Source organism: Nelumbo nucifera, chromosome 1 (assembly GCF_055504915.1).
Source record: "Nelumbo nucifera cultivar China Antique chromosome 1, China Antique-T2T, whole genome shotgun sequence".
Classification (NCBI taxonomy): Eukaryota; Viridiplantae; Streptophyta; class Magnoliopsida; order Proteales; family Nelumbonaceae; genus Nelumbo; species Nelumbo nucifera.
In genome coordinates, this window is record NC_142649.1 from 42,322,108 (window position 1) to 42,349,836 (window position 27,729).

The following is a 27,729-nucleotide window of genomic DNA, read 5'->3' on the forward strand; positions in this document are numbered from 1 at the left end:
TGATTCATGTTCATTTCATAGATATGGATTTTAATCTACGTTCCATTTCCATTTATTCGTCTCTAAGATTTCCCTGCTTTTCTCAGTGACGGAGACTATGGGTTGTCTCTAGAAATGTGGGAAATCACATAGGGTGCATGGAGCCAACTGTTTCAGCTGCATAACCCCACCACCTCTTTGTGAAGGATCATATCCACTCATCACATGAGCTTTCCCTTTGGCCTCTGTCAGACAAGGTTCAGAGCCGTTTTCAGGTAAACCATTCTGTCCAGTGAGTGCTTACCCATCATGTTCGTGAACGCCAAGGTACCGTGAGAGAGTTCCCATTTTCTGGTGAAGCCCCTCCCACATCGGTCTATGACGCCCCTATCATCTTATGAAACACTCAGACAAGCCCAACAGCAAATGGATAGCCCATTTTCTGGTGTGTTTCCTCATTACTGAAGGACCCATCCTCATGCTAATGATGGAAGGCCTTTAGAGAGTTCATCATATGAATCTCCCTATCACATGCACTCATATTAGATGGAGGGAACAGTTAATTACGCCCTAGTTCTTATTTTAGGTCAAACCAAAGTGGCTCCCACTGACTTTCATAAAGACAGATTTCGGTGGACCTAAATCGGCTAGGGTTCCGCACGTAACCTCTCGATGAGGTGTGGGGCCCACCACTATGGGAGGTCATTCAATGATCAAAAGGGACACCATGGCAATGATGTGCATTCAGCCATGGTGTGTGCAAGAGCCACTGTCGATGGAGCATGGGCCAAGTACTTATGGCCCATGTACGTAGCACATCACACATCCATACATCACATGCAGGGATAAATTGATCCAATCAATTAATCATCTGTAAGGCCCATTTGAAGCCCATTTTAAATCCCTAATATTAACCATTAATATTATCTAGGTACATGGGCCGAATGGTTCAGCCCATATAGCTGTAAATGTTATTTGGGCTTTTAGCAGTTTTAACCTTTTAAAACTGAGCCTTTATAGGTTGGGCCGAATTAACCATTTAATTAAACATCAATCCTTAGGCCCATTAGTGGGAAAATTAGGGCTGACTTTCAGCCTTGATTAAACCCTAGATTTGGTCCAAACAATTTGAACTAAGCTTGGTTCGAATGGGTCTAGGGTATGATCGTTAATTAAAACTTTAATTCAAGAAAATGATCTGAAATTAAATACTGATAAAATAAAATCAAGAATCAGTCAATCAAGGCTGTTCGCACAATCCACCCTGCAAAACAGAGGTTAGATCACAGTTTGCAATTTCACAAACTGCAAATCGCAGATTGCAGTTCTCCCATCTGCGAAATCTCCTTCTCTGCGAAATCTCCTTTTCCGCGCTGCCATCTCCTCTTGTACGAAGAACCCATAAATCAAGAAAATCATAAAGAACAATTCTAAACAATAATCAGATTTATGTAAAAATAATTTCAGATTATTCGCCCATTAATTTTGGGAATAAATTTCCCAAAACCCATATCTGCGCAAATCGGGTAGAACACCTTCTGCCCATTTGCGCAGGTTCAGATCTGAAACAAAATGGTTCAAGATTTGAACCATGGCTCTGATACCTCTGAAAGGATGAGAGATCCATCGTATGGACGCCCGAAGATTGCGGAATTAGGGGGTGAATTTCAAAAATTTCTCTCCCTTCAACTGGGAATCGCATTCCCTATTTAGAAAATCATATTTTCAAGGATCATTCTTGAACCTTAAACTAAACCAGATCTGAACCAAAAGGAGTAGGGGAGGATTATACTTGATACGGAGAAATAATATCCCCCAACGAAGGTGTTCACACCCAAGGAAGGATCCAAAGACTGCTCCCACTGAAGATGGCGCAGTGTAGGATGGAGCAGAATCAACAGTGTTCTTCTCCAAGAACTCTGTCCTTCGCAAGAAATAGCAGGATGGTACGTGAGCGCAGCTTTCTTTTAATCCTTTCCTCTAAGAACTGATATCAAGATCCAATCTTGACTTCTCCCACAACTGGAGATTGAACTGGCAAACAGGGCGGCAAGAACAGGGAGGCGGCAAGAGAGTATTCGCACGGTGCAGAATTCTCTCTTCTTGTGATTTCAACATAGAAGAAAATCTGATTGGATGTCTTCTCAAGGCTGCCGCCCCCACCTTCTTTTGTTTATCTAAAAGGATCAGCTCCTAATCCCATTAGGAGCTGCTTATCCAAATCATATTTGGATCAGCCTTCTCTTCAGGTGATAAGGATAAACCCATATCTTATCTGCAGATTAGATTAGCTTTCTCCTAATCTCATTAGGAGGTTTCTAGATCTGAATCACATTCAGATCTGGGCTCTCTGAGTGGATAGGGTCAAGACCCTATCCTATCTGCTAATCCATCTCAGAATTCGCCCCTTTAATTAACTTAATAAATAGCCCAGTTCGAAATGGGCTTTAGGCCCATTAAGCTTATGTGCTCACTTAACCTTCCTATCTGCTGCCCAGTTGGGCTTCCTTGTATGGCGTGGGACCCAAGCATTGATCTACACATTAGCCACATGGGTTCGGCCCAGCCTTTGTTACAAGGCCTGGCCGAATACATTGTTAAAGACAGTGCACCCCCTGAAACCCATCAAATGGGCTCCATGGGCCCAACACTTACCCTAAGTGGTCCCTGGGCCAAGCCACCTTGTAACACCCAGGGACTGTGGGCAGATGCAAGATTAGCCCATCAGGTATTATCCTCAATGGTCTTACACTTAACCTCTCAGCCCATAATGATCATACACTACCAGAAAGGTAACGTCGAAACTTGTGTCATAGAAACTAATATGTTAGTTACTTCTGTGTCATGGTGTGTTGACTCCGGGGCTTCAACTCATGCGTGTAACTCACTACAGGGGTTCAAAGTTAGCAGAAGATTGAGTGAAGGTGAAGTGATACTATTCTTGGGAACGACTGCAAGTGTTGCAGCTGCGACAATAGGAACTGTAGAATTAGTATTTAGAGAAGGAGTGCTTGTACTTAAAGATTGTCTTTATGTACAGAACTTGAGAAGAAATTTAATTTCTGTTTCTAAACTGTATGCTGATGGATATACTGTTCATTTTAGTAATATGATTACTGTTAAACGGAATAACAAATTCATCACATGCGGGGAACTGGAGAATGGCCTCTATGTTCTACATCCTTCTCTGGAAACTAACTTAACCGAAACTACGTCGGTCGAAAATCCCAAGAAAAGGACTCATGATACAGTAAATCCCACATGCCTCTGGCATTACCGACTTGGCCATATCGGTATTGACCGAATCACGAGGCTGGTAAAGGATGGTCCTTTGGATTTTCTAACCGTAGAAAATCTTCCCACTTGTGAGTCGTGCCTCCAAGGTAATGACTAAGCAGCCATTTGATGGTAAGCCTAAAAGATCTACAGGCACACTTGACCTGATACATACTGATGTATGTGGTACCCTGAGTGTTAGGACACAGAATCAACACGTGTATTTCATCACCTTTACAAATGATTTTTCACGATATGGTTACGTATACCTAATGAGACACAAGTCTGAATCCTTTGAAAAGTTCAAAGAGTTTAGACAAGAAGTCGAGAAACAGTTAGGGAGAGAAACTAAGGCCCTTCAATCGGATCGAGGTGGCGAGTATCTCTCTGACGAATTCAAGGACTACTTAAAGGTCAACGGGATAGTGTCACAACTAGCTCCTCCTGCTACACCTCAACTCAATGGTGTTTCAGAGAGGAGGAATAGGACCTTGTTGGACATGGTCCGGTCACTTCTCGTACGCTCAGAATTACCCACATCCTTTTGGGGATATGCATTAGAGACTGCTGTCTACGTGCTGAATCGGGTTCCAACCAAACCGGTTCCGAAAACTCCATATGATCTATGGACCGGAAGGAAGCCAAGTGTGAGAAACTTAAAGATTTGGGGTTGTCCTACACACGTTAAAAGAACAAGTGCGGACAAGTTGGAGTCTAAAACCAGCCGTTGCCTATCTATAAGCAACCCAAAAGATTCGGTGGGTTATCTATTCTATGACCCAAGTGAGCATAAAGTGTTTTGTAGTCGAAACGTCCAATTCTTAGAAACCGAATACATCCTGGGCACCCATCATCAGGAAATAGTTCTTGATGAGGAGAGCTCAGGAGCAGCGGGAGATGTCCTACAAGTTCCAGGTAGTGACCAATCTAGAAGATCCACTCGAGTATCCAGACCACCAGTCCGATGTGGTTATGACCAGGATAGTTACCTGGTGGAAGCCTTGAGTTGTGAGGAGGATCCCGTAACTTACGCGGAAGCTATGTTAGACATAGATTCCCAGAAGTGGGTGGAGGCCATTTGAGCTGAGATGGACTCGATGGAGACCAATGGGGTCTGGACTCTAGTAGATCTACCCTCCGAAGTAAAAGCAATTGGTTGCAAATGGATCTACAAGAGGAAGAAGGGCCCTGATGGCAGGATTGAGACCTACAAAGCTCGTTTGGTGGCGAAAGGGTATACTCAGAAAGAAGGCATTGATTATGAGGAAACCTTTTCGCCTGTGGCCATGCTTAAATCCATTAGGATCCTGCTAGCTGTAGCAGCATAGCATGACTACGAGATTTGGCAAATGGATGTCAAAACCGCGTTCCTGAATGGTGATCTTAGTGAAGACATCTACATGCAGCAACCGCAAGGCTTCATTGCTTCTAGTCAGGAACACATGGTATGTAAGCTTAATAGATCCATATATGGACTTAAGCTGGCTTCTAGGAGTTGGAACATCCGTTTTGATTCTACCGTCAAAACATTTGACTTTGAGCAGAATCCGGATGAGCCCTGTGTTTACTGGAAGTCCAGTGGGGATAAGATCACCTTCTTGGTGTTGTACGTGGACGATATCCTACTCATTGGGAATGATGTAGGAATGTTGACTCCAGTCAAGGTATCGCTATCACAGCAGTTCTCCATGAAAGATCTTGGAGAAGCTTCATATATACTGGGTCTTCGACTCTAAAGAGATAGATCGAAGTAGATAATTGGATTATCCCAGGCTGCTTACATTGACAAAATTGTCAAACGATACAGCATGGAGAACTCCAATAAAGGAAACGTTCCTTTCAAGCATGGAGTCACTCTCTCCAAGAAGATGTCTCCCAAGACTTCTGAGGAGATTGAGGGCATGAGAGACGTTCCCTATGCATCAGTCGTAGGGAGCATCATGTATGCCATATTGTGCACTCGCCTGAACATTGCTCAGGCGCTGAGTGTGGTAAGCAGATTCCAGGCAAACCCAGGGCAGGAGCATTGGACTGTTGTCAAGAACATACTCAAATACCTTCAAAGGACAAAAGACTTTTGTTTGGTATTCGAGGGTGGTTCACTACAAGTTCTAGGGTATACTAATGCCGATTTCCAGTCGGATCCAGATGATAGAAAGTCTACATCTGGATATGTTTTCACGATAGGATCGTGTGCAGTTTGCTGGAAAAGAAGCAAACAGTGGTCCACTGCAGATTCCACAACCGAGGCCGAGTACATTGCCGCAAGTGAAGCTGCCAAGGAAGCCGTGTGGATGAAGAAATTCATACACAAATTGGGAGTGATTCCTTCCAGCACATCACCCATCCCGTTGTTTTGTGACAACAATCGCCCAGGCTAAAGAGCCTCGGGCCCACTCAAAGTCAAAGCACATCGAGAGGAAGTACCACGTACTACGGGAGATCGTTGCTAGAAAGGACGTCCTAATTCAGAAGGTAGCGTCAGTGAATAATGTGGTAGACCCATTGACTAAGCCACTGACACAGAAGGTGTTTGAGAAACACGTGGAAAGTATGGAACTCCAGCTTCTACCAAATTGGACCTAAGTGCAAGTGGGAGCTGTTAGACAGTTTTGAATGCCCTTAGCTTCAATCCGATTTGATGTACTTTTGACATTTATTGTAAATAAATAAAGTGCATGTTTGATTCATGATGTTTGGTATAATTCTGTGTAAGACCCTAAAACTGGACACTTATTGAGGCTCGTGTTAGTTTTAAATGTTCACATCCATTGGATAAGTCTAGGGAGATTTATCCTGCCAAGGCTGATACTGGTGTGCTACCAAGTGTTGGGATGGTCTGTCTCGGCCACCAGGGTAAGACCCAAGGCACATGCAGTATGGGATTACTTGAATCTTTGAACCAGACCAGATTTCTAGTATTGCCCTGGACCTTGGAGACAGATGGGCAAAATTGGAAAGTTACACCTGACCCCTAGACTCGATTATGACATTTCACTAGGTGTCGGATCGGGCTGTCTTTGATATGCCAATCAGTGAGATCCTTAGATGGGGATCAAAACCAAGGTATGTTGGGACAGTCTGAGAATTCATCTGAGTGGGTGATCCTAGTGATAGGATCAGCCCCTTTGTCGGACAAAGGGTAATGATCGGGAATGCACTCTCCCTGATGGAAACCAAACTGCTGGCAGTTGATTTCAATCGTTGGAATTTTATTTTGCAAAATTAATATATTTATATATATATATGTACGGTTTCGAATTGTTTGCAAATGGTTTTAATTCCCGGGATCCATGTGAGTGGAGAGTGCGGCACTGTTCCTTGCAGCCGAGGGAGAGGTCTTCTCTTGTCGAGCAGAGCTTGATCATTAAGGGTTGAGAGGTTAAGTGTAAGACCATTTAGGATAGTACCTGATGGGCTAATCTTGCACCTGCCCATAGTCCCTGGGTTTTTATAAGATGGCTTGGCCCAAGGACCACTTAATGTAAGTGTTGGGCCCATAGGGTCCATGTGATGGGCTTAGGGGTTTACTGAGCTTTTTAGTGAATTCGGTTGGGCCTTATAATAAAGGCTGGGCCGAACCCATGTGTCTGGTGTGTAGATCAATGCTTGGGTCCCACGCCATACAAAGAAGCCCAATTGGGCAGCAGATTGGAAACTAGTTAAGCACTAAACACTTAATGGGCCAAAAGCCCATTTCGAGCTGGGCTGATATGATCACCCATTCATCCTGCATATTGAGATCAGATCTCATACACATTCCAGAGAGAAAAGAAGCAATTCAGCCATCTTCGTCCCAGGAGTTCCTCCAGCCGCCGCCATTCTTTCTTACAAGATTCGTTTTTTGAAGAAGAAAGAAATGAAGAAATTGTTTCTTGACATCAGTTTTGCAGAAAAGACTGAAAAGATTTGGTGCTTAGAATTTCCTATGGATTCTTGGGAAGGATTCAGTATATAGGATGCACCCTGTTGGTTCTGTTCCACATACAGCTGTGTCATCTTCAACAGGAGCAGATCTTGGTATCCTCTTTGGGCGTGAACACCAACTTTGGGAGATACTGCATCTCTGGATCAGGTATAATTCCTCCCATCCCTTTTGGTTCAGATCTGGTTCGATTATGATTCAAGTAGGATCCTTGAATATTGTATTCTTAAATTAGGGAATATGATTCCCAGTTGGAAGAAGGTAGGAAAATTTTTTAAATTCGCCCACCCATTCCTCAACCTTCATGGCGTCCATTAGATGGATCCTACCATTCTTTCATGAATGAGTGGGCACCTTGGCAGGGGCCCCATACTTATAGATCGCAGAAGACAAAATCGACGGCACAGATGAAGGCTACAGCTGGTTGGGGCACACAAGCTAGAGATCCGACGGCACAGATGCAAGACAGCTTGGCGATAGCTAGAAGAGAGTGCGCGGGCTCAACATTTGAGCACGTGCGCACTCAAATTTGAATTTGAGTGCGCGTTCAAAATTAAAATGCCCGCCAAGAGGTTTCTCCAAGCATGTGTGAAAATTTTCCCGCCCTTTCCCAAAAATGCAAAAGATTCAAAAGGTATGGTTCAGGCTGCGAGCCAAACACGGGTGAGCTAGACCGCCCACTAGAAGAACCTGCTCTCTTCACTAGATGGACATCAGCTCGAGAGTGGGGGGGCAATTGATGAAGGGCATTTTGGTCCTCCCACACAAATAGCGACACGTGGACGTTATCGACAACACAATGCGAAGTCATTGGACCAGCTCGACAAGTCAACTAAGAGCACCTCGCACAGACCGACCTCGACCTCGACAAGGCAAGCTGGTAGTCTACTAAAGCCACGGCCGACCTAACCAGGGAGATAGCCGAGTTGAGGTTAGCTTGGGCAACCAGCGAGGCAAGCTTGCCTAACTGTTCGCGTGCCCCGCCCCCACGGGCGCCAATGTCGTGGCCATTGGAGCAGATCGACAAACCGTATGCCACAATCCATTTAAGCGAGCCCCAACCATCGCGGAAATCTCATAACTGATACCCTACATGCCTCATATTCCAGAAACAACACCGCTGGGAGCTCAAGAACGTTACCAGAGCTCGCTTGAACCCCTAAAAACTATAAAAGGAGTAAGAATTCACCTGGGGAGGTATGCGCATTGATACGCTCAAGCTCTCTCACACTCTCAAGAGATTTCCAAACCGTCTTTCTAACTTAAGCATCAGAGTGTTCCCCTCGGGTAAAACCTACCCAGACACTCTCACCCTTCTTTTCCTGCATCTCACTTTAGCTCCAACGACCAGGCATCAGCTCGGACCAGGCAGATTGACACACAGTCAGAGTCTAAGTCATAGTACACGAGGGAACGTCTAGATTGTACATCATCAGAACCCATTCAATGACACTAATATATAATGCGACCGAACAAAAACTAAATATTATTAGTATAAGAAGAAGACAAGTACTGGACCAGGGGGTGGGGGGGAGAGAGAGAGAAACGGCTAATAAGGATAGGCCTCAATTACAGATTGAACGGCAGCTATATGTAAAATCTTATATCGAGGGAACCCTGCAGCATTCAAAAGCTTCTTCCATTCTGCCTCACTCCTCTCTTTTCCTCCAGTGTAGACCATCATGTCCAAATCCAACCTTAATCTGGCCTTTGTTAAGGGATCCGTAGATTCCGGATCTAGTACTATGTCGACGATGATAACTTTTCCACCCTCTCTAGGCACTGATTCTTTGCATCGCTGTAGAATTTCAATGCATTGACGGTCACCCAAGTCATGGAGGATGCACTGAACCACAATACAAAAAAATATAAATTACAAAATAGTGAATGCTGAAAATTATAGAAAAGGGGAAGGAGGGTTTGGTTGGGATGAAGATTGGATTAGGATTAGGGTTGAAAAATGCCAATTCAACATAAAGTTGAGTTGGGTTAGGGTTGAAAACTTGACCAATTATAGCAACCCAAACCTGATGTATTACACTTTCGTGTGCATCATGTTTGATTGATTTATGCTGACTATAAAAGAAGAAATTGCTTACTCTTATAGTTTGTCTTCTTAAGGAACTAAGAAGTTGTGCTACATGTATGGTGAAGAAAAGCTCAAAATATCAAATTCTGATCAGTCAAGAACGATCTGAAAAGATTGAAACAAACTCAACTTATTTACCTTCAACAAGATGCCATCGGCACTAGGAATGTGTTTGAACATGTTGCCTGCAATCCGGTCGACCTCAGGGTAATCCGGGGAGTCGGCAATGACATGAGGTAGATCATAAATTGTACATTTTAGGTGGGGAAAGGTCTTGGCAATGTCTCTCATGGCAGTTCCAGTGCCTCCACCAACATCCACCAACGACATTATTCCTTGGAATAAATCCTTGCAGTCTTGAATCAAGGCTGATGTGAGGAGCCTGGTCGTATCACAAGCCATTGCTTCATTGAAGGGCTTTTTCTTCTCCGGATGATCAGCCATGCATTCGCATATGGTCTTCCCTAACGCCTTCTCAAAAGCTGTCCCCTCGCCGACCAAGCTATCCTTGAGACGGTACCAGGGTACCATGAAATCCTTGTCAGTGACCGCTAATATGGCTGACACCATGTTCCTGTCCCACCCATTTACAAGGAACTTACCCAGTGGAGCCAGCCCATATCGTTCTTCGCCATCAGGGGTTTCCTTGGTGAAGATCTTCATGTGCACCATGTAACGCATTAACCTGTGCAAGTGATCGGTGTTGACCGGTTTCACAGGAATTTGAGCCTCCAGTTCAGAGAGCGTCAAGGGTTCCCCCTGCTTATGGATTATGTCTGCAATTCCGAGCTGAATGGCACATCGGATGACTAAAATGTCGGCAAAGCCATAACCGAATTTCCTGATTTCAACGTCGGCTGCTTGAACTTCCTTCTGAATTTCCATTATCCTCTCTATGCCCCTCCTTAACTCAAAAGCCGGTGCCCTGAATAAGATAAATTACTCAACTTAATTAGAGCTCTATCTCTCTCTGTCTCTCACTCAGGTACAAATGCTAGGGCAAGTAGTCACGAGTCACGACACAGCCTTCCGTCTAAATATCTATTTAAATTCCTTTTGACCGCCCACGCGCTCATCTTGTTTTCAATGCTGAAGAGCAAGAACCACGTGGGCACTCACCATATTTGCTCGTATGTTTAGTTTCACAGTTAAATTGAATCAATAGGATGCACGTGCACTCCGAACTTGGTAACGTTCAACTTGGAAAAATGAAAGGGTTTCTGGCGAGGGAAACTTTTGGGGGATAATATCCATTTAGAGCATCAATAGAGGAGAATTAATTAGGATGGACAGCTTTTTAAAAATAATAGCGAAAAGGGGCACTACTCCCAGTTGTCTATTGTTGCTGCCTAGAATGGGCCGGGGGCAACAAGGTAAATTTACTTTTGAGTCGAGGGCTGATCGATGAGTCTAAGGTCTACTGTGGCCGAGGGCTGGTAGGTCGGACCTAAGGAAGAGAGAATGTCAAAGGCCCCAGGTGCTAACCCAAGGCAGAGACTCTGATGGTCAAGTTAGTATGGGTGAGATCAAAAGTGGACAAGGTCTGAGGTTGATACGCTCAGACGAGGCCACAAAGGAAGCAAGGTAGTTCTCAACTATGAAGAGTTTAGATGCTCACCTTGGGGGATCACCCCCTATTTATACTCGGGACCGCTTGGAGGTAGGTGGATGCAGATAGACAGGATGCGACCCAATCTCGAGGGCACAACCGTCGCAAGGCCTCCGCGTGTGGCTGCGCTATTGGCCCCGCATTGCGCACTGGCCTCTGCTCTGCGTGCATGCCCCCATTAGGTCCTCTCTGCGTGTCGTGCTCTGCTATGTGTGCCTGCATCGTTGGCTCGAGCTGTAAGCACCTACATCATTTGCCCCCCACTCTCGAGGCCGTGGTGGAGGTCTCTACTTCAGCCGAAGAGAGTGCATTGCCTTCTCTGGGACATGCTAATGGGCCTTCTTTGGTGAGGGCCTTGGCCTCGGCTCCGACGCTGAGGATGCACTTAGTGTTTAATTGCGGTGGCATTGACTTGGTCTTCGCTCTTTCTTCCAAGGAATGCTATGAAGGCTCTGTTGTGCGGAGGCCTCGCACTCAACTTCTACGAGTTCAAGCCTATGTTGGATGTGGGTCCGAGGTGTACTTTCCCCTACCCTATACACTGTTTTGGTCGTGATGAACCTGTGCGAGGCGTCGGCCTCGGCCGATGCTTGCTGAGGACAATACTTGGTCATAGGTGATTGTGTTCTGGTTGTGCGTAAGACAGATCTGGCTGCTAGCAGGTTGTGAGTCGTATGGGGGATGGACTCCCGCGCCGGGCGCAGGCCGGACACTTCACGGGTCCCCCAACTGACAGGTCAAGACCGTGCTCAAGATGGACTCTTGTGAAGGGATGGGAGATCCATCATATGGATGGCTGAACCATGCAGGGTGGCTAAGTGAAATTTCAAAAATTTCTTTCTCCCATCCGGGAATCATACTCCCTAATTTAGAAACCGCATTTTCAAGGTTCATTCTTGAAACAAACTAGACCAAATCTGAAACCAAAAAAGGGAGAGGAATATACCTGATACAGAATATTAGTAACTCCCAACGTAGGTGTTCACGCCCAAAGAGGTCACCAAAACCCGCCTCCACTGAAGAAGACACAGCTTATGTTGAGGTTGGATCAGCAAAGAGGTTCTTCAACAAATTCTTCAGCAAGAATCACATAGGGTGTGTGTGAGCACAACTTCAAATTTTTTCTTCTAGCAAGAAACAATATCAAGAACTATTCTTGATTAGATCCAAGAGTGGAGATCAAACTGGGTAGGGGTGGCAAGAGCTGAGGGAGAAAACTGCAGAATGCTAAATGTGTAAACTGAGGAGTGAGAGGATTTTAGAGGACCCATATGAGAAAAAGAAATTTGAAAAGATTAGTGAAGAAGAAAAGGAGCAAAAAGACAGTAAGTTGGGGGGGGGGGACGAAAAAGAAAAGGAAAATTTAGAAGAACCTATAGTGAACCCACCTGTAGTTCCCTTTCCAACCACACTCATAGTCGGGTTGTTGTGAAAGATGAAAGAGACTCGCAACAAGGAGATCAGGGAGTTATTCAAGCAAGTCCATATTAACATCCCTCTCCTCAATGTGATACAACATGTCCCAGCCTACGCCAAATTCTTGAAAGAGCTGTGTACTCAAAAGAGGGAGACACGATCGGCCCAACAAAAAGTGATGCTCTCGACAGATGTTAGTGTGGTTCTCCTAAACCAACTCCCCCAGAAAATGAAAGACCCTGGTGCTCCTCTAATAACTTAAGTCATCTCTGGAATCACTTTTGATCGGGCCCTATTGGATCTTGGGACCAAGACTCCTCGAGGTCTTATTGAGGACGTTATTGTCAAAGTAGAGGGTTGTTACTTTCCAGTGGATTTTATTGTCTTAGACATGACCCCAACATAGGAACAGAACCATAACCTGTTAATCTTAGGGCATCCGTTTCTAGCAACTGTCAATGCAAACATCAACTATAAATTGGGAGAAATGGACATTTCATTTGGGGAACAAAAAGTTCAATTAAATGTATTTAGTGCCACTAAGTATCCAAACTTAGGGGAAGATAAGTTCAAGGTAGATGTAGTGGATGACCTTGTAGATGCCCTGACTACCCTTTAGTTAGCCCAATCTAAGCCCTATCTGTGTAAAGAAGAAAGCGAGTCTAGAAGTGTAGATGTGAGAAGTGAGTGAATGCATCTGGTTGAAAACGTTAAAGATAGCGCTGGTTGGGAGGCAACCCAATGAAGTTTTATTTTAGTTGTCTTGTTAGAGTATGTCTTTTCTATTGAATAAGTTTTAGAATTCAGTTGGCAAATCCAGAACCCCTGTTGAATCCTTACCTCTTGATTGTTCCCTTTGGCCCAAGTCCCTTTTGCATCATTCTAGTCATGCCATTCAAGACAACGACACATAAGTTGGGAGGTGACGAAAGAGAGAAAATTTTGAAAAATTGAGAGAAAAAAATTAAAAAAATTGAGAAGCTAAGCCTTTAAATATGTATAATTAAAATTTCACTAAAAATTTAATTTTTTTTTTCAATTAAAAGAGATTCCCGAACAAAAAAAGTTAAGGAAACTAATAAAAGAATATTGAATTTTGTAGAGATTGGTAGCAAGTGACAGGAGTTAAATTAGTCTTGTTTCAATGTTGTCGAAACCGTTTAGAAATTGAAAATACCCCAAAGTTTGCCCCTGTAAAGATAAGAAGAGAAAGAGTGAGAAATCAGACAAAAAACTTCAAATTAATAGAGATAATGGACTACCCCAAACAGTGCTGAATTTTACAAACAACAAAAAAAAAGAGAGAGAATAAAAGGTCAATGGACACCCTAGACATAGTAAACGGGTCTCTTCACCTAAGTTAAGTGTCGAGATTCATTTCAAATGGGAAATGGAATGCGAAAGGCACTTACCTAACACTTAGTAACCGGGTCTCTTCACTTAAGTCAAGTGACAAGATTCACGTCAAATGGTGGAAGGTAGTAATAAAAATGTGTGTGCATATCAAGTTCAGGGGTAGAAATCCATTATCAGAAATGATAAGAAGAATACCCGCCTGATTTTAAAAGTCAATCTCAGCTTATCGAGACAGTCTGCAAATGGAAGGGTATATAAGATTTTTAAGCCAAGTTTTTGTAATGTTCAAAGCAAGGCGGTTTTACCCCTTAAACCCAATACTGATCTATACAAAGTTTGAGAATTCTAGAATTAGGATACTTGGCTAATTTTCTCAGCGATGATCTTGCAATGGAAATGATCTCTTTACTCAGTGTAATTTTAAGGTTGCATTGCTAAGGGACTAGCAATGGTTAAGTTGAGGGTGTGATAACTTTCTATTTTGATTCCTTAAGGGTATCATTTTAGGGGTAATTTAGACCTTAAACTAACTAATTTGTACCCTTTTCTGGTTAAATTCAATGTTGTGACCTCTGAGGGTCCCTGCGCAAATTTTGGGTAAAATCTGGGAAATTGATAGAGTGTTATGTAGATTTTGAGAAGCTGATGACAATTCCAACAGAGTGAGGGGGTGTTTCTGTGATAAAATGAGCAGAAGAGGGTGCCTCCTATCTACTAAACCCAAAAAGGCGCCCCTCCTACTTTATTAGCATACTCCCCTCTCCTTAGCAAACCCTAGGGTGCCTCCCCACTCATTCTTTTCACCTTTAACAAACCCTATCCGCCCCTAACTGCTAAATCTTCACCTTCTACTCCTCCCTAACTTCTAATCTCAACCATCCAAGCCTTAGCAACCTCTCATACCCTTAGATATTTACCTTGCATTCTCCACCCTCCATTCTAGGGTGCCACCTAACTCCTAATCCCCACCATTCAGCCTTTAGCCACTAGATCTCAGCCCTCTATTTATCTCTCTATCTCAGCCACTCACGCTAAGGCACCACCCACTCCTTTTAATCTCCACCTTTCAGCCCTAGGCGCCCAAATCTCCACCATTCAATCATAGGAGCATAAATCCCAGCCCTCCATACTTATAGATGCCCTCTCCTTTTCACTCTAGCCGTAGGATCCCTCTAGTTTAATCCTAACCCTCCATTCCTAAACCCTAGGGGTGCCCATTTTCTGCATAAACCTACTAGCCACCCCACTCTTTCTCTCTAATCCCAGTTTTGTCCACCCTTCTCTATAAAAAGGACCCCAAGGGCCCTGGAGAAGGGGTTGGTTAGCCCAGTTCACAAGGGCAAGGCTTCTTGAGGGGTTAAAGGGTTATAGGAAGGAGGACGCCCAATTCTTATCAGGCGGGGTTCCTGCAAGCAGTTCATCCAACCTACAACTGCCGCCACTGGAGTTGATCCACCATTTTTATTTTGTTTTATTTTCTTTATTTTTGTTATTCAGTTTTTCTAGCAATTTAATTTCTGTAATTTTTTATTTTGGTTTGATTTAATTTCTGTTTTTCTTTGTCTTTTGCAGATCTGAATTCGCCCGGCTCAAGGCTAAGGTGTCTTAAGGGGTTTGAGGGCTGAACGATGGAGGAACGGCTTGCAGTTTGTCTTCCCGGAAAGCTACCGCCATTGGATCTGGATTTCAGCATACTTTTATTTATTTATTTTCTTGTTAATTTCTGAATTTTATTTCTTGTCTTTTTCAATTCTGAATATTTAATTTCAGCTTTAATAAATTTTATTTTCGTATTTTCTGCAAATCCCAAATCTGTTTTCTTTTTCTTATTTGTTCGGAACAAAATAATAATTTTTAACCTTACTTCCCTAAGGATTTGACCCCTTCCTCACCACTAAACTACGTTCTTTATTTAGTTTTGAGGATTGGAAAAATATAAATTATTAAACTGGTGTTCTGGGTGTTTGATGACGCATCTCTGGCATACCACATTTTTGGCACCATTGCCGGAGAAGCAACGGATTGAAAATTTTTATTTCATTGTTTCAGATCCGTTTACATTATTTTTTATTTCGTTAGTTTTCTGGTCTTTGGAAATAAAACAATCATAATTCTTCTTTGTTTTTGCAGGACGTAGCAACCGAAGGCAGGGTGTCGGAACACTGCTGAACTGCGCACAAAAAAAAAATGAAAAATATTGGGTAGCGATTCAGGTGCAGTCATCCCTACTTATTTCTGATTTTTCTTTTTATTTTCGAATTTATCTTGGTAGCTTAGTGTTTTCAAATCTTTGTTTATTTATTTTTATTTTTACTTCTTAATGGATTCGACTATATTTTTTTTAGGATTATTTTTTTTCTTTTGTTTCGTCTTTAGATCTAATTAGTTATTTAATTGAGTAATTAATTATTAATTAGGAAATTATTCAAAATTTTGAATTTGAGTTTAAATTTCAAAATTTGAATTTGAATTTGAATTTGAATTTGAATTTAAATTTCAAATTTTGAATTTCAAAAAAAAAGAGTTAATATTTTAAAATTTTTTGCATTTGTATTCCAACATTTTGGGTTTGATATGTTCTAGAGCATGCATCATATAGGATTATTTAATTGCTGAAATCATCTTGTTAGTTGTTAATGTGTTAGGGTTTTTCATTTTTTTAATTGCACTCTTTATTGAAATAATTTGTTTTATTATTTTATTGCTGAATTTCATATTAGAGATAACTTTTCATGCATTATAATTAGTTGCATTTATTTTGTTTATTGTGTTTTTCCGTTAATCCATTTAAGGGCAATCCAATTTAAGTAAGATAAGGTGGGGATTTCATCACCTTTCCTTGGCCCAAAAACCACCACCCTTTCACGTGCGGTTCACCCTAAACCTTAATTTAAAATTTGGATAGCAACTTTGGGAGATAGTGCTTCTCCGGATCAGGTATATTCCTCCCATTTACCTTTTGGTACAGATCTGGTTTGCTTATGGTTCAAGTAGGATCCTTGAATAATATATTCTAAATTTAGGGAATATGATTCCCAGTTGGGAGAAGGTAGGAAATTTTTGAAATTCACCCACCCATTCCGCAACGTTTATGGCGTCCATTGGATGGATCCTACCATTCTTTCAATAAATTGGGCCCAGTTAAATTTGTTGTTTTTTTTTTCAGGAGTAAACATTGGGACACAAACATAGATTGATAAAAGACACAAAGAAAGATTTTATTAATTAAAAAATGAGTACATTGAGCTTTTAAGGCATAGAGAAAAACAAAGTTTAATATAAGTGTTCTATAGGTGGTAGCATGTCCATAAGCTTGAACTCAGAGTTGTACTGGCCATCATCAATGAGGCATTGGATAGCATACTTCAATTGCTAGCATTGATTAGTCTCATGTCCTGGTCCTTGATGGTAGGCACAATAAGCTTTCTGGATGAAATTCTTTGGACCTGTAAGAGGCTTCTAAGGCAATAAATGAAGGTATCTTGACCTTGATTGGCAAAAGATGGGAAGGTTGGCAAGGTAACGGACTAAACTTCTTCACTTCTTTCTTGGATGGTTACGGTGGTGGTGTAGGATTCGAAACAAAAACTAGTGGTGTTAAACTTGTGTGAGAGATTAGCCAATCAACTTTGAAGGTTAACAGGTTCACTTCTTTTCAAAGTTCCTTGATCTCTTATTGGATTTTGAATTGTTCTTTGGTAGGTGAGGTCATCTTTCCTACTGGAAGCATTGGACTTTAGATGGAATGCACATGCATGGAATGAATGTTAGTGAAGTTGTGCATAATATGTGTGCATGTAATACAGAGATGATGCAAGCAATGCCTAGACCATAAGGGTTAGTACCTAGAGGGTGTCTGGGTAGAAAGTTTAGGGTTTTTAGGAGAAGATGCTAAAAGGATTTTATTTAAGAATCCTAAGGTTTTATTTTTATTTGATTATTTGGGTCGCACCCAAGCACCATTTCCCAGGCTACCTGCGTACTCTTCGTGGGGGATCAGACCAGTCGTAGTTCTATATTTTAGTTATGTTTTAAGGGATATTGTCCAACATTGATGAGATCTTGTTGACTTTCAGAACAGTGCAAATATTTGTAGAGTACCCTAGTCCGTGGTGATAAGAGCAATATTCTCCCATCTTGAAACTCTTTGGTAGGGGGTTGAGAATTGGTTTAGGTGACAAAGGTGTGAGATATCCATTCTCGATCAATTGAGGAAGTAATTAAGACTGCGGAGGGAGGGAAGCAAATCGTGTCTTTACTCTTCTTTTGAAGGGATCAGTTAAAGTTTCACGTTTTTGTGTTGAAGAGGAAGGTTGATGTACAGTAGCAACTGTAGTAGGTTCTTTGATCTCAACTAATGGATTCATGGGTGCTAGGTAGGTTTTCTCGTCCTTAACTCCCCATTCGATGTGTGCACTAGCCTTTTGCAATTGATGAAAGTCTTGGACAGCTTGTCCTATGTCTTCCTAAGGTGTTCTAGATCATCCAAACTCTTGATAAAATGTTCACCAACTTGATCCATGTCTTCCGAGTGTCTAGGTTAAGCTAGGTATACCAATAAAAAATGGCTCCTTTTAGGCTATTAGAAAATAAGTGGGCTAACAATCTTTCATCAGATCATACAATAAAGAAGGATGTGAGCTCTGGGACAACTAGATCCATCGTATGTTATCTTTGTAACATACCAAAGTTAATAAAGAGAATGTGTTTTGTATGTTATCTTTGTAATAAAGAAAACCCTTGTTTTCAATTGGGGCTTGAAATCAGGACAACCACAACGAAGAAGAATTTTGGAGGGATTGGTGGTCTAGAGAGAATTCTTTAAAGGAGAGATTTCTAGTTCTATTTGATAGGGGTGTTCACATTAAATGTCAAACTGACCAAACTGGCCCTACCCAATCCAAGTTGGTCGGTTTTTTAAAACCATTGGTCGGTTTCAGTTTGTATGAAAAAATAAACCGATAATTCAGTTCGGTTTTGGTTTTCATACATGAAAATCAAAACCAAACCAAACCGAACCAATCCTATATGTTTAACTGTTTAAATAATTATTAATTAGTCCCTACCCTATATGTTAAAGGTTGATATATTTTATTTGTGTTTGTTTGAACTTTGAAAAAAAATTGGTTATTTATGATAAAAACTAAAAACGTAAAACCAATACAAATATAATACAATGGTATAAAATTTAATTCAGTTTTGTATAAATTTAAATATATATTGACAAAAAAAAATCAATTTTGCATAAAAAACTAATTGATTTAAATATATATTTTGATTTTGCATAAAAACTAAAAAGAAATAAACTTAAATATAAATAGATGTTTTAGTTTAAAATATATATATATAAAAACCGACTAAACCGATAAACCAACCCTTCATGTTTGGGTCGGTTTTGCTTCAGGGTTGGTCGGTGCCAGTTTAGTCAATAAGTAAACTGACTAAGTTGAATCGGTTGAAGAAGATGACTCAAATCGACCCAACCCGACTCGTAAACACCCCTACTATTTGAGATGACTCAAAATAAAGATTGCTTGGTGGCAGAGGTTTAATTTTTATGATAGGTCTGTAAGTGACCCACTTTCAGAAGAAACCTGAACCACTAGGAAATAGCTCAATGGATGGATTTGATGCAAGCACTCAGTCCCATCAGACAGACCTCTCTAGGTCACATAGAAGAAAGTAGTTGGGAGAAAGCTCGGGGGGTTTTCTCTATTAATTCCTTTTATAAAATCCTAAGCAGTAAGGGTGAAAAGAGATTCCCAAATTAGAGAGTTTGGAAAATAGTTTTGCTTCTTAAGGTAGGGGTTAGGACAACCACTCTTGTAAAATGCCAGACAACAAATTTGCTTGTAAAAAGGGGACTGGTAGTGGTGGAGCCAAGCGTCGTATATAGCTAGCTTGTGTAGGAAAGTCTTGTGGGAAGTAATTCCGACGGATATGATGTAGTCTCTATGGATGGAGAGAAATAGGAGAATTTTTAAAAATAATCACAATACAATAGATACGATTTTAAAAGGCTTATGGTGTTGAACCTATTCATGGCTTGTAATTCACAGACAACTAAAGGGTTACCTTTTAACTTTAATTTTTTTTTATTCCATGAATCTTTTTGTATCTAGATCTGTAGCGTAATTAACTTAATTCTCAGGTTATTCTCCTATTTCAAATTCCTTTTGAGCAGGGCCTTATATATTTTGTTTATGCCTTATTTTAATGCATTACCTTTATCTAAAAAAAGGCATGTTTATTAGCTAGAGAAATTAACTCATGTAATTCAATAGCTCTAAAAGTCACTAGATTATTAGTTTCCTATGTTATTTGTTCAAGATTGGATTTGTAATCACACTTTACAATCTCCAATGAACCCATTTTTGGTAACTGTTAGGTTTTTGAAATTATCTTTGCTTTACATATGGTTTGGCATTTAGCATGCCTAGTTTCAATGCTTCTTATAGGGTTGCATTATATATTGTGCAGAATTAAATGAAAAACGTAAGATATTTTTGTTGCAAAGTAATATCATATAAAAGAAACAATTCACATGCCATTATTTTTAACTTGAAGGCATAATCAAAGACAAGCAAACAAATTAAAATTCTGAATTTTATTTTCAAATTTTCATGAAATGACTTCACTGTATGTAAAATCTTCTACCAAATTGTTTATTGATGATTGCCTGAAATCTTCTATAAATAACCAGTTAATGGTTAACGAAGAGAAGTTATGTACTTACCTTTTTAGTAAAAAAAATGTCTGCATTGAGGGTTGAGACAATGATAACAACAAAGGAGAAGCCGAACCAATTGTTGTAGTTAGCAAGAGTGAGAGAGGAGATATAAATGATTGGGAACCAGTAAACACCCCAATCAACACTTTATATTTCGCTTAGGGTTTTAATAGGGTTCTGTATGAAGAACGAAGACTACAGTAGGGTTTGTTTTTGAGTTTGGAGGGAGATGACTAGGGTTTCTCAGGGTTTTGGTAGATTTCTTAGGAAAGAATATGAATAAAGGTTTCAAGAGATTCTGTGGAAGAGAAGACAGAAAGATGAACTTGGTTTCAAATGAAAGAACGAAGTCAAGAATAGGGTTTATTGATAGCTATAAATATATAACACTAGCAAGTGCACTAGTTATCAAGTAGTATAAAATATCGTTCCCACGGGGATTTAACAAAATAAGTATTAGAACCACAGTCTCCCCTAATTATCTGGACAATCAAAATTCAGATTTGAGCAAGAACTACTGAAATTAAAAACTAGAAAAAGAAAATAGAAACAAAGGTGATCACTAATCGAATCTGCAATGGATGGTATCGCTAGGGCTTTAGGTCAACCTAACCAATGCAATGAATATTAATGGGTTCGATTTGTTAGACAGTTTATGTATGCCCTTAGCTTCAATCTGATTTGATGTACTTTTGTTATTTAGTGGAAATAAATAAAGTGCATGTTTGATTCATGTTGTTTGGTTTAATTCTGTGTAAAACCCTAAAACTGGACATTTATAGAGATTCCGGTTAGTTTTAAATGTTCACAGCCATTGGATAAGTCTGGGGAGATTTATCCTGCCAAGGTTGATGCTGGTGTGCCACCAAGTGTTGGGATGGCCTGTCTCAGCCATCAGGGTAAGACCCGAAGCACATGCAGTATGGGATTACTTGAATCCTTGAACCGGACCAGATTTCCAGTCTTGCCCTGGACCTTGGAGATAGATGGGCAAAACTGGAAAGTTACACCTGACCCCTAGACTCGATTATGACACTTCACTACGTGCTGGATCAGGCTGCCTTTGATATGCCAATCAGTGAGTCCTTAGCGGGGATCAAAACCTGGGTATGTTGGGGCAGTTTCAGAATTCATCTGAGTGGGTGGTCATAGTGACAGAATCAGCCACTTTGTCGGACAAAGGGTAATGATCGGGAATGCACTCTCTCTGATGGAAACCAAACTGCCGGCAGTTGATTTCAATCGTTGGAATTTTGTTTTGCAAAATTAATATACTTATATTATATGTACGGTTTCAAAAATGTTTGCAAATGGTTTTAATTCCCGGGATCCATGTGAGAGGGAGGTGCGGCGCTGTTCCTTGTAGCCGAGGGAGAGGTCCTCTCTTGTCGGGCAGTGCTTGATCATTAAGGGCTGAGAGGTTAAGTGTAAGACCATTTAGGATAATACCTGATGGGCTAATCTTGCACCTGCCCATAGTCCCTGGGTTTTTATAAGATGGCTTGGCCCAGGGACCACTTAATGTAAGTGTTGGGCCCATAGAGTCCATATGATGGACTCAAGGGGTTCATTGAGTTTTTCAGTGAATTCGGCTGGGCCTTGTATTAAAGGCTGGGCCGAACCCATGTGGCTGGTGTGTAGATCAATGCTTGGGTCCCACGCCATATAAAGAAGCCCAACTGGGCAGCAGATTGGAATGTAATTAGACACTGAACACTTAATGGGCCAAAAAGCCCATTTCGAGGTGGGCTGATATGATCACCCATCCATGGGGCGAATTTGAGATTGAAGTTAGTAAAAGGATTGGGCCTTTAGCCTTATCCACTCTTAGAGACCAAATTCAAGTCAGATTTGAATCTGGTAACCTCCTGATAAGATCAGGAGTAAGCTAACTCTATCTGCACAAAGGATTAAGATTATCCCCTATCCAAATACTGATTTGGATTGGGATAACTCCTGATTTAGGAGGTTTCTTAATCAAGAAGAAATGAGGAGAAAAACAAGAGAATTCGAACCAAGGAAAATCGCAAGAAAGGTTCCTGCGAATAGAGATCAGATTTCATACTCTCCAGAAAAGGAGAAAAAGCAGTTCAGCTTTTTCGGTTTTGGTTCTCTCCTCCTGCCGCCGCCATCTGCCATTGCAAGATTGGATCTTTGCAGAAAAGAAAGTCAAGAAATCTGTTCTTGACATCAGTCTTGCAAGAAAGACTGAAAAGGTTACAGTGTTTAGTTCTTCCAGAGGATTCTTGTGAAGGATCTAGTGTGTAGGACGCACCCTGCTGGTTCTGTTCCATCCACAGCTGTGTCATCTTCAGCAGGAACAGATCTTGGAGCATTCTTTGGGTGTGAACACCAACTTTGGGAGATACTGCTTCTCCGGATCAGGTATATTCCTCCCATTTACCTTTTGGTACAGATCTGGTTCTCTTATGATTCAAGTAGGATCCTTGAATATTGTATTCTAAATTTAGGGAATATGATTCCTAGTGGGAGAAGGTAGGAAATTTTTTGAAATTCGCCCACCCATTCCGCAACCTTTATGGCGTCCATTAGATGGATCCTACCATTCTTTCAGTTGTATCAGAGCCATAGGTTCGAATCTTGAACCAAAAAGAAAATCAGATCTGACCCTGCGCAGATGGATAGGTGTTCTTTCAAGATTTGCGCAGACTGTTTTCTTTATTTCAAGAAACTGTTTCTTGTTAAGGGCGATTGATCTGAAATTAATTTTATTAAATCCAAAATTTATTTACAATTGTTCTTTATTTATTTTGATTTAATGGACTGTTCGAACCTGGAGATCGCAGTGCAGATTTGGCGCAGATGGTCTGCGCACCCTTTTTTTCTTTTCTATTTATTTCATTTAATTCGGTCTGTAAATAATTTTTTTTTATTTTTAGACTGAATGTATAGGATTTGATCAAGAATGTAATAAATTAATAGAAATAGGATTTCTGTTTTTTTTTTTTCTTGATTAAAGAAGAAGGAAGAAGATGGCGGCGTTGGAGATTTGCAGTTGGAGAAATCGCTTTCTGCGATTTGCAGTTTGTGAAACTGCAACCCTTGTGATTAACCTCTGTTTTGCAGGTGGTGCGAACAGTCCATAGATTGTTTTGTATTTGTTTGAAATCAAAACTATTAATTTCAGATCTTTCAATAATTAATTCTTGAATTGAAAATCAATTTTGGACCATTTCAGACTAGATTGGACCAAAACTGTTTGGACCGAATCTGGGGTTCGATAGGGACTGTTTTTCAGTCCATATTTCTCACATTTATTGTTCCAAATCTGATGTTCAATAACAGGGATTAATTCGGCTCACCTGTAAAGCCCAGTTTTAAAGGGTTAAAACTGCAAAAGCCCATTATTGTGAGATGAGCTGTATGGGCCGAACTGCTATCTGCAATTCAGCCCATACACCTAGTAGACATTAATTGTTGATGACTTGGATTTTAAATGGGCTGTTCAATGGGCTTTACAGCAGTTAATTGATTGGATCAATTCCTCCTTTACATTTGATGTTTGGATGTATGATGTGCTGCGACCATGGGCCATAAGTGCTTGGCCCATGAAGACTCATTAGTGGCTCTTGCGCACACCATGGCTGAATGCACATCATTGCCATGGTGTCCCTCAAGGTCATTGGATGACCCCTCCTTGCTTGGTGGGCCCCACAACCCTGGAAAGGGATGCGTACGGAACCCCTAGCCGATTAAGGCCCACCAGAAATCTGACTTTATGAAAGTTAGTTGGAGCCACTCTGGTTTGACCTAAATTAAAACTAGAGCGTAATTTTGTTCCCTCCGGCAAATATGAATGCATGTGATAGGGAGATCCATTTGATGGACTCTCTAAAGGCCTTCCGTCATTAGCACAATGATAGGTCCTTCAGTAATGAGGAAACGCACCATAAAATTGGGCTATCCATTTGCTGTTGGATCTGTTAGAGTGTTTCATAAGATGATAGGGGCGTCATAGACCGATGTGGGAGAGGCTTCACCAGAAAATGGGAACTCTCTCACGGTACCTTGGCGTAACCTGAATATGATGGGTGTGCACTCACTGGACAGAAAGGTTTACCTGAAAACGGCTCTGAACCTTGTCTGACAGAGGCCAAAGGGAAACTCATTTGATGAGTGGATATGATCCGTCACAGAAAGGTGGTGGGGTTATGCAGCTGAAACAGTTGGCTTCACGCACCCCATGTGATTTCCCACATTTCCAGAGACATTTCGTCGTCTTCGTCGCTGAGAAAGGAGGGAAATCTCAGAGATGAACAAATGGGAATGGAACATAGATTAAAAGCCATATCTATGTAGGTAACATGAATCAAACTAAGGTTGTGGACTAATGTTTTTGTTGTTTTATCAGAAAATGGCAAACAGTCAATTTGCAAAGCTTCTAGACGATAACAAGCTTAAGGACCCAAACTATGCCGACTGGTACAAAAATCTTATGCTGGTCCTAACTTTCGAAAAGTTAGACAAGGTGGTGAAAAATCCTGCCCCGGAACGTCCGGGTGATAGGGCTTCTGAGGCCCGTAGGAGGGACTACCAAGATTGGGAGGATAAGAACTCCCTAGCCCGCTGCTTTGTCATTGCCTCATAGACAACTCAATACAGAGGCAGTTCGATCAGATCGAACTAGCCAAGGACATATTGGATAGTCTAAGGACAATGTATGAAGAGCAGAACCGTTCTACTCGACAGAAGGTCCTAAAATTGTTCATGACCGCGCAGATGACCAAAGGGCAAAAAGTTCATGACCATTGTCTTCGGATGATGGGATACATTAACAAACTTGAAGCTCTTGGATCCGGGCTAGATCTTAGCACGCAAGTGGATGCCATCCTAAATTCTTTGCCCTCTTCCTTCAATGCGTTCACTATGAACTACAATATGAATAAGCTGAATGTCAGCGTCCAGGAACTCAGCAATATGTTGCAGAGGGCTGAGGATTTACTCAAGAAGGATGTGCCTGTAGTTATGCTTGCTGAAGCTAACAAATCGGCCAAGAGAAAGAGAAAGGCGAAGAAGCCCCAGAAGAAGACTACCAAACCTAAGAAGCAGAAGAAGAACAAGGCATCTGATGTCTGTCACTTCTGCAAGCAGATCGGCCACTGGAAGAGGAATTGTCCTGCCTACCTGGAATCTAAGAAAGGTAACATCGAAACTTGCGTCATAGAAACTAACATGTTAGTTACTTCTGTGTCCTGGTGTGTTGACTCCGGGGCTTCAACTCATGCGTGTAACTCACTGCAGGGGTTCAAAGTTAGCAGAAGGTTGAGTGAAGGTGAAGTGACATTATTCTTGGGAACGACTGCAAGTGTTGCAGCTGCGGCAATAGGAACCGTAGAATTAGTTTTTAAAGAAGGAATACTTGTGCTTAAAAATTGTCTTTATGTACAGAACTTGAGAAGAAATTTAATTTCTGTTTCAAAACTGTGTGCTAATGGATATACTGTTCATTTTAGTAATATGATTACTGTTAAACGGAATAATAAATTCATCGCATGCGGGGAACTAGAGAACGGACTCTATGTTCTACATCCTTCTCTGGAAACTAACTTAACCGAAACTACGTCGGTAGAAAATCCCAAGAAAAGGAATCGTGATACAGTAAGTCCCACGTGCCTCAGGCATTACCGACTTGGCCATATCGGTATTGACCGAATCACAAGGCTGGTAAAGGATGGTCCTTTGGATTTTCTAACCGTAGAAAATCTTCCCACTTGTGAACCTTGCCTTCAAGGTAAAATGTCTAAGCGGCCATTTGACGGTAAGCCTGAAAGATCTGAAGGCACACTTGACCTGATACAAACTGATGTATGTGGTCCCCTGAGTGTTAGGACACGGAATCAACACGTGTACTTCATCACTTTCACAGATGATTTTTCACGATATGGTTACGTGTACCTAATGAGACATAAGTCTGAATCATTTGAAAAGTTCAAAGAGTTCAGACAGGAAGTCGAGAAACAGTTAGGGAGAGAAATTAAGGCCCTTCGATCAGATCGAGGTGGCGAGTATCTCTCTGACGAATTCGGGGACTACTTAAAAGCCAGTGGGATAGTGTCACAACTAGCTCCTCCAGCTACACCTCAACTCAACGGTGTTTCAGAGAGGAGGAATAGGACCTTGTTGGACATGGTCCGGTCGCTTCTCGTACACTCACAATTACCCACATCCTTTTGGGGATACGCATTAGAGACTGCTATCTACGTGCTGAACCGGGTTCCAACCAAATCAGTTCCGAAAACTCTATATGAACTTTGGACCGGAAGGAAGCCAAGTGTGAGACACGTGAAGATTTGGGGTTGTCCTGCACACGTTAAAAGAACAAGTGCGGACAAGTTGGAATCTAAAACCAGTCGTTGCTTGTTTATAGGCTACCCAAAGGATTCGGTGGGTTATCTATTCTATGACCCAAGTGAGCAGAAAGTGTTCTGCAGTCGAAACGCCAGATTCTTAGAATCCGATTACATCCTGGACACTCATCGTCAGGAAATAGTTCTTGATGAGGAGAGCTCAGGAGCAGTGGGAGATGTCCCACAAAATCCAGGTAATGACCAACCTAGAAGAACCACCTGGGTATCCAGACCACCAGTCCGATATGGCTATGACCAGGACAGTTACCTGGTGGAAGCCTTGACTAGTGAATAGGATCCCGTGACTTACGCGGAAGCTATGTTAGACATAGACTCCCAGAAGTGGGTGGAGGCCATGAGAGCTGAGATGGACTCAATGGAGACCAACGGAGTCTGGACTCTAGTGGATCCGCCCCCCGGGGTAAAAGCAATTGGTTGCAAATGGATCTACAAGAGGAAGAAGGGCCCCGATGGCAGGATTGAGACCTTTAAAGCACGATTGGTGGCGAAAGGGTATACTCAGAAAGAAGGCATCGACTATGAGGAAACCTTTTCGCCCGTGGCCATGCTTAAATCCATTAGGATCCTGCTAGCTGTAGCAGCGTACCATGACTACGAGATTTGGCAAATGGATGTCAAAACAGCGTTCCTGAATGGAGATCTTAGTGAAGATATCTACATGTAGCAGCCGCAAGGCTTCATTGCTGCTGGTCAGGAACACATGGTATGTAAACTTAATAGATCCATATATGGACTTAAGTAGGCTTCTAGGAGTTGGAACACCCGTTTTGATTCTGCAGTCAAAATGTTTGACTTTGAGCAGAATCCGGATGAGCCCTGTGTTTACAGGAAATCCAGTGGGGATAAGATCACCGTTTTGGTCTTGTACGTGGGCGATATCCTACTCATTGGGAATGATGTAGGAATGTTGAATTCGGTCAAGGTATGGCTTTCACAGCAGTTCTCCATGAAAGATCTTGG

The 27,729-nt window shown here is 41.6% G+C and overlaps 1 protein-coding gene across 1 annotated transcript; it reads right to left on the bottom strand.

The window, feature by feature from the left end:
• Positions 1 to 8,640: 8,640 nt before the first annotated feature.
• LOC104590845 ((RS)-norcoclaurine 6-O-methyltransferase-like) lies at positions 8,641 to 10,292 on the bottom strand. Its single transcript, XM_010249600.3, has 2 exons — positions 9,408 to 10,292; positions 8,641 to 9,026 (listed from the first exon to the last, which is right to left on the bottom strand). Exons 1-2 carry the CDS (start codon positions 10,152 to 10,154, stop codon positions 8,730 to 8,732), a joined length of 1,044 nt encoding a protein of 347 aa, XP_010247902.1. The 5' UTR covers positions 10,155 to 10,292; the 3' UTR covers positions 8,641 to 8,729.
• Between the last annotated feature and the right edge of the window lie 17,437 nt (positions 10,293 to 27,729).

What these genes read in the sequence shown, in the direction of transcription:
- LOC104590845 (XM_010249600.3), bottom strand. Translation starts at nt 10,154, where the DNA reads ATGGAAATTCAGAAGGAAGTTCAAGCAGCCGACGTTGAAATCAGGAAA. An exon ending in CCGATGGCATCTTGTTGAAG is followed by an intron (nt 9,027 to 9,407) that starts GTAAATAAGTTG and finishes ATTGTGGTTCAG; the next exon opens with TGCATCCTCCATGACTTGGG.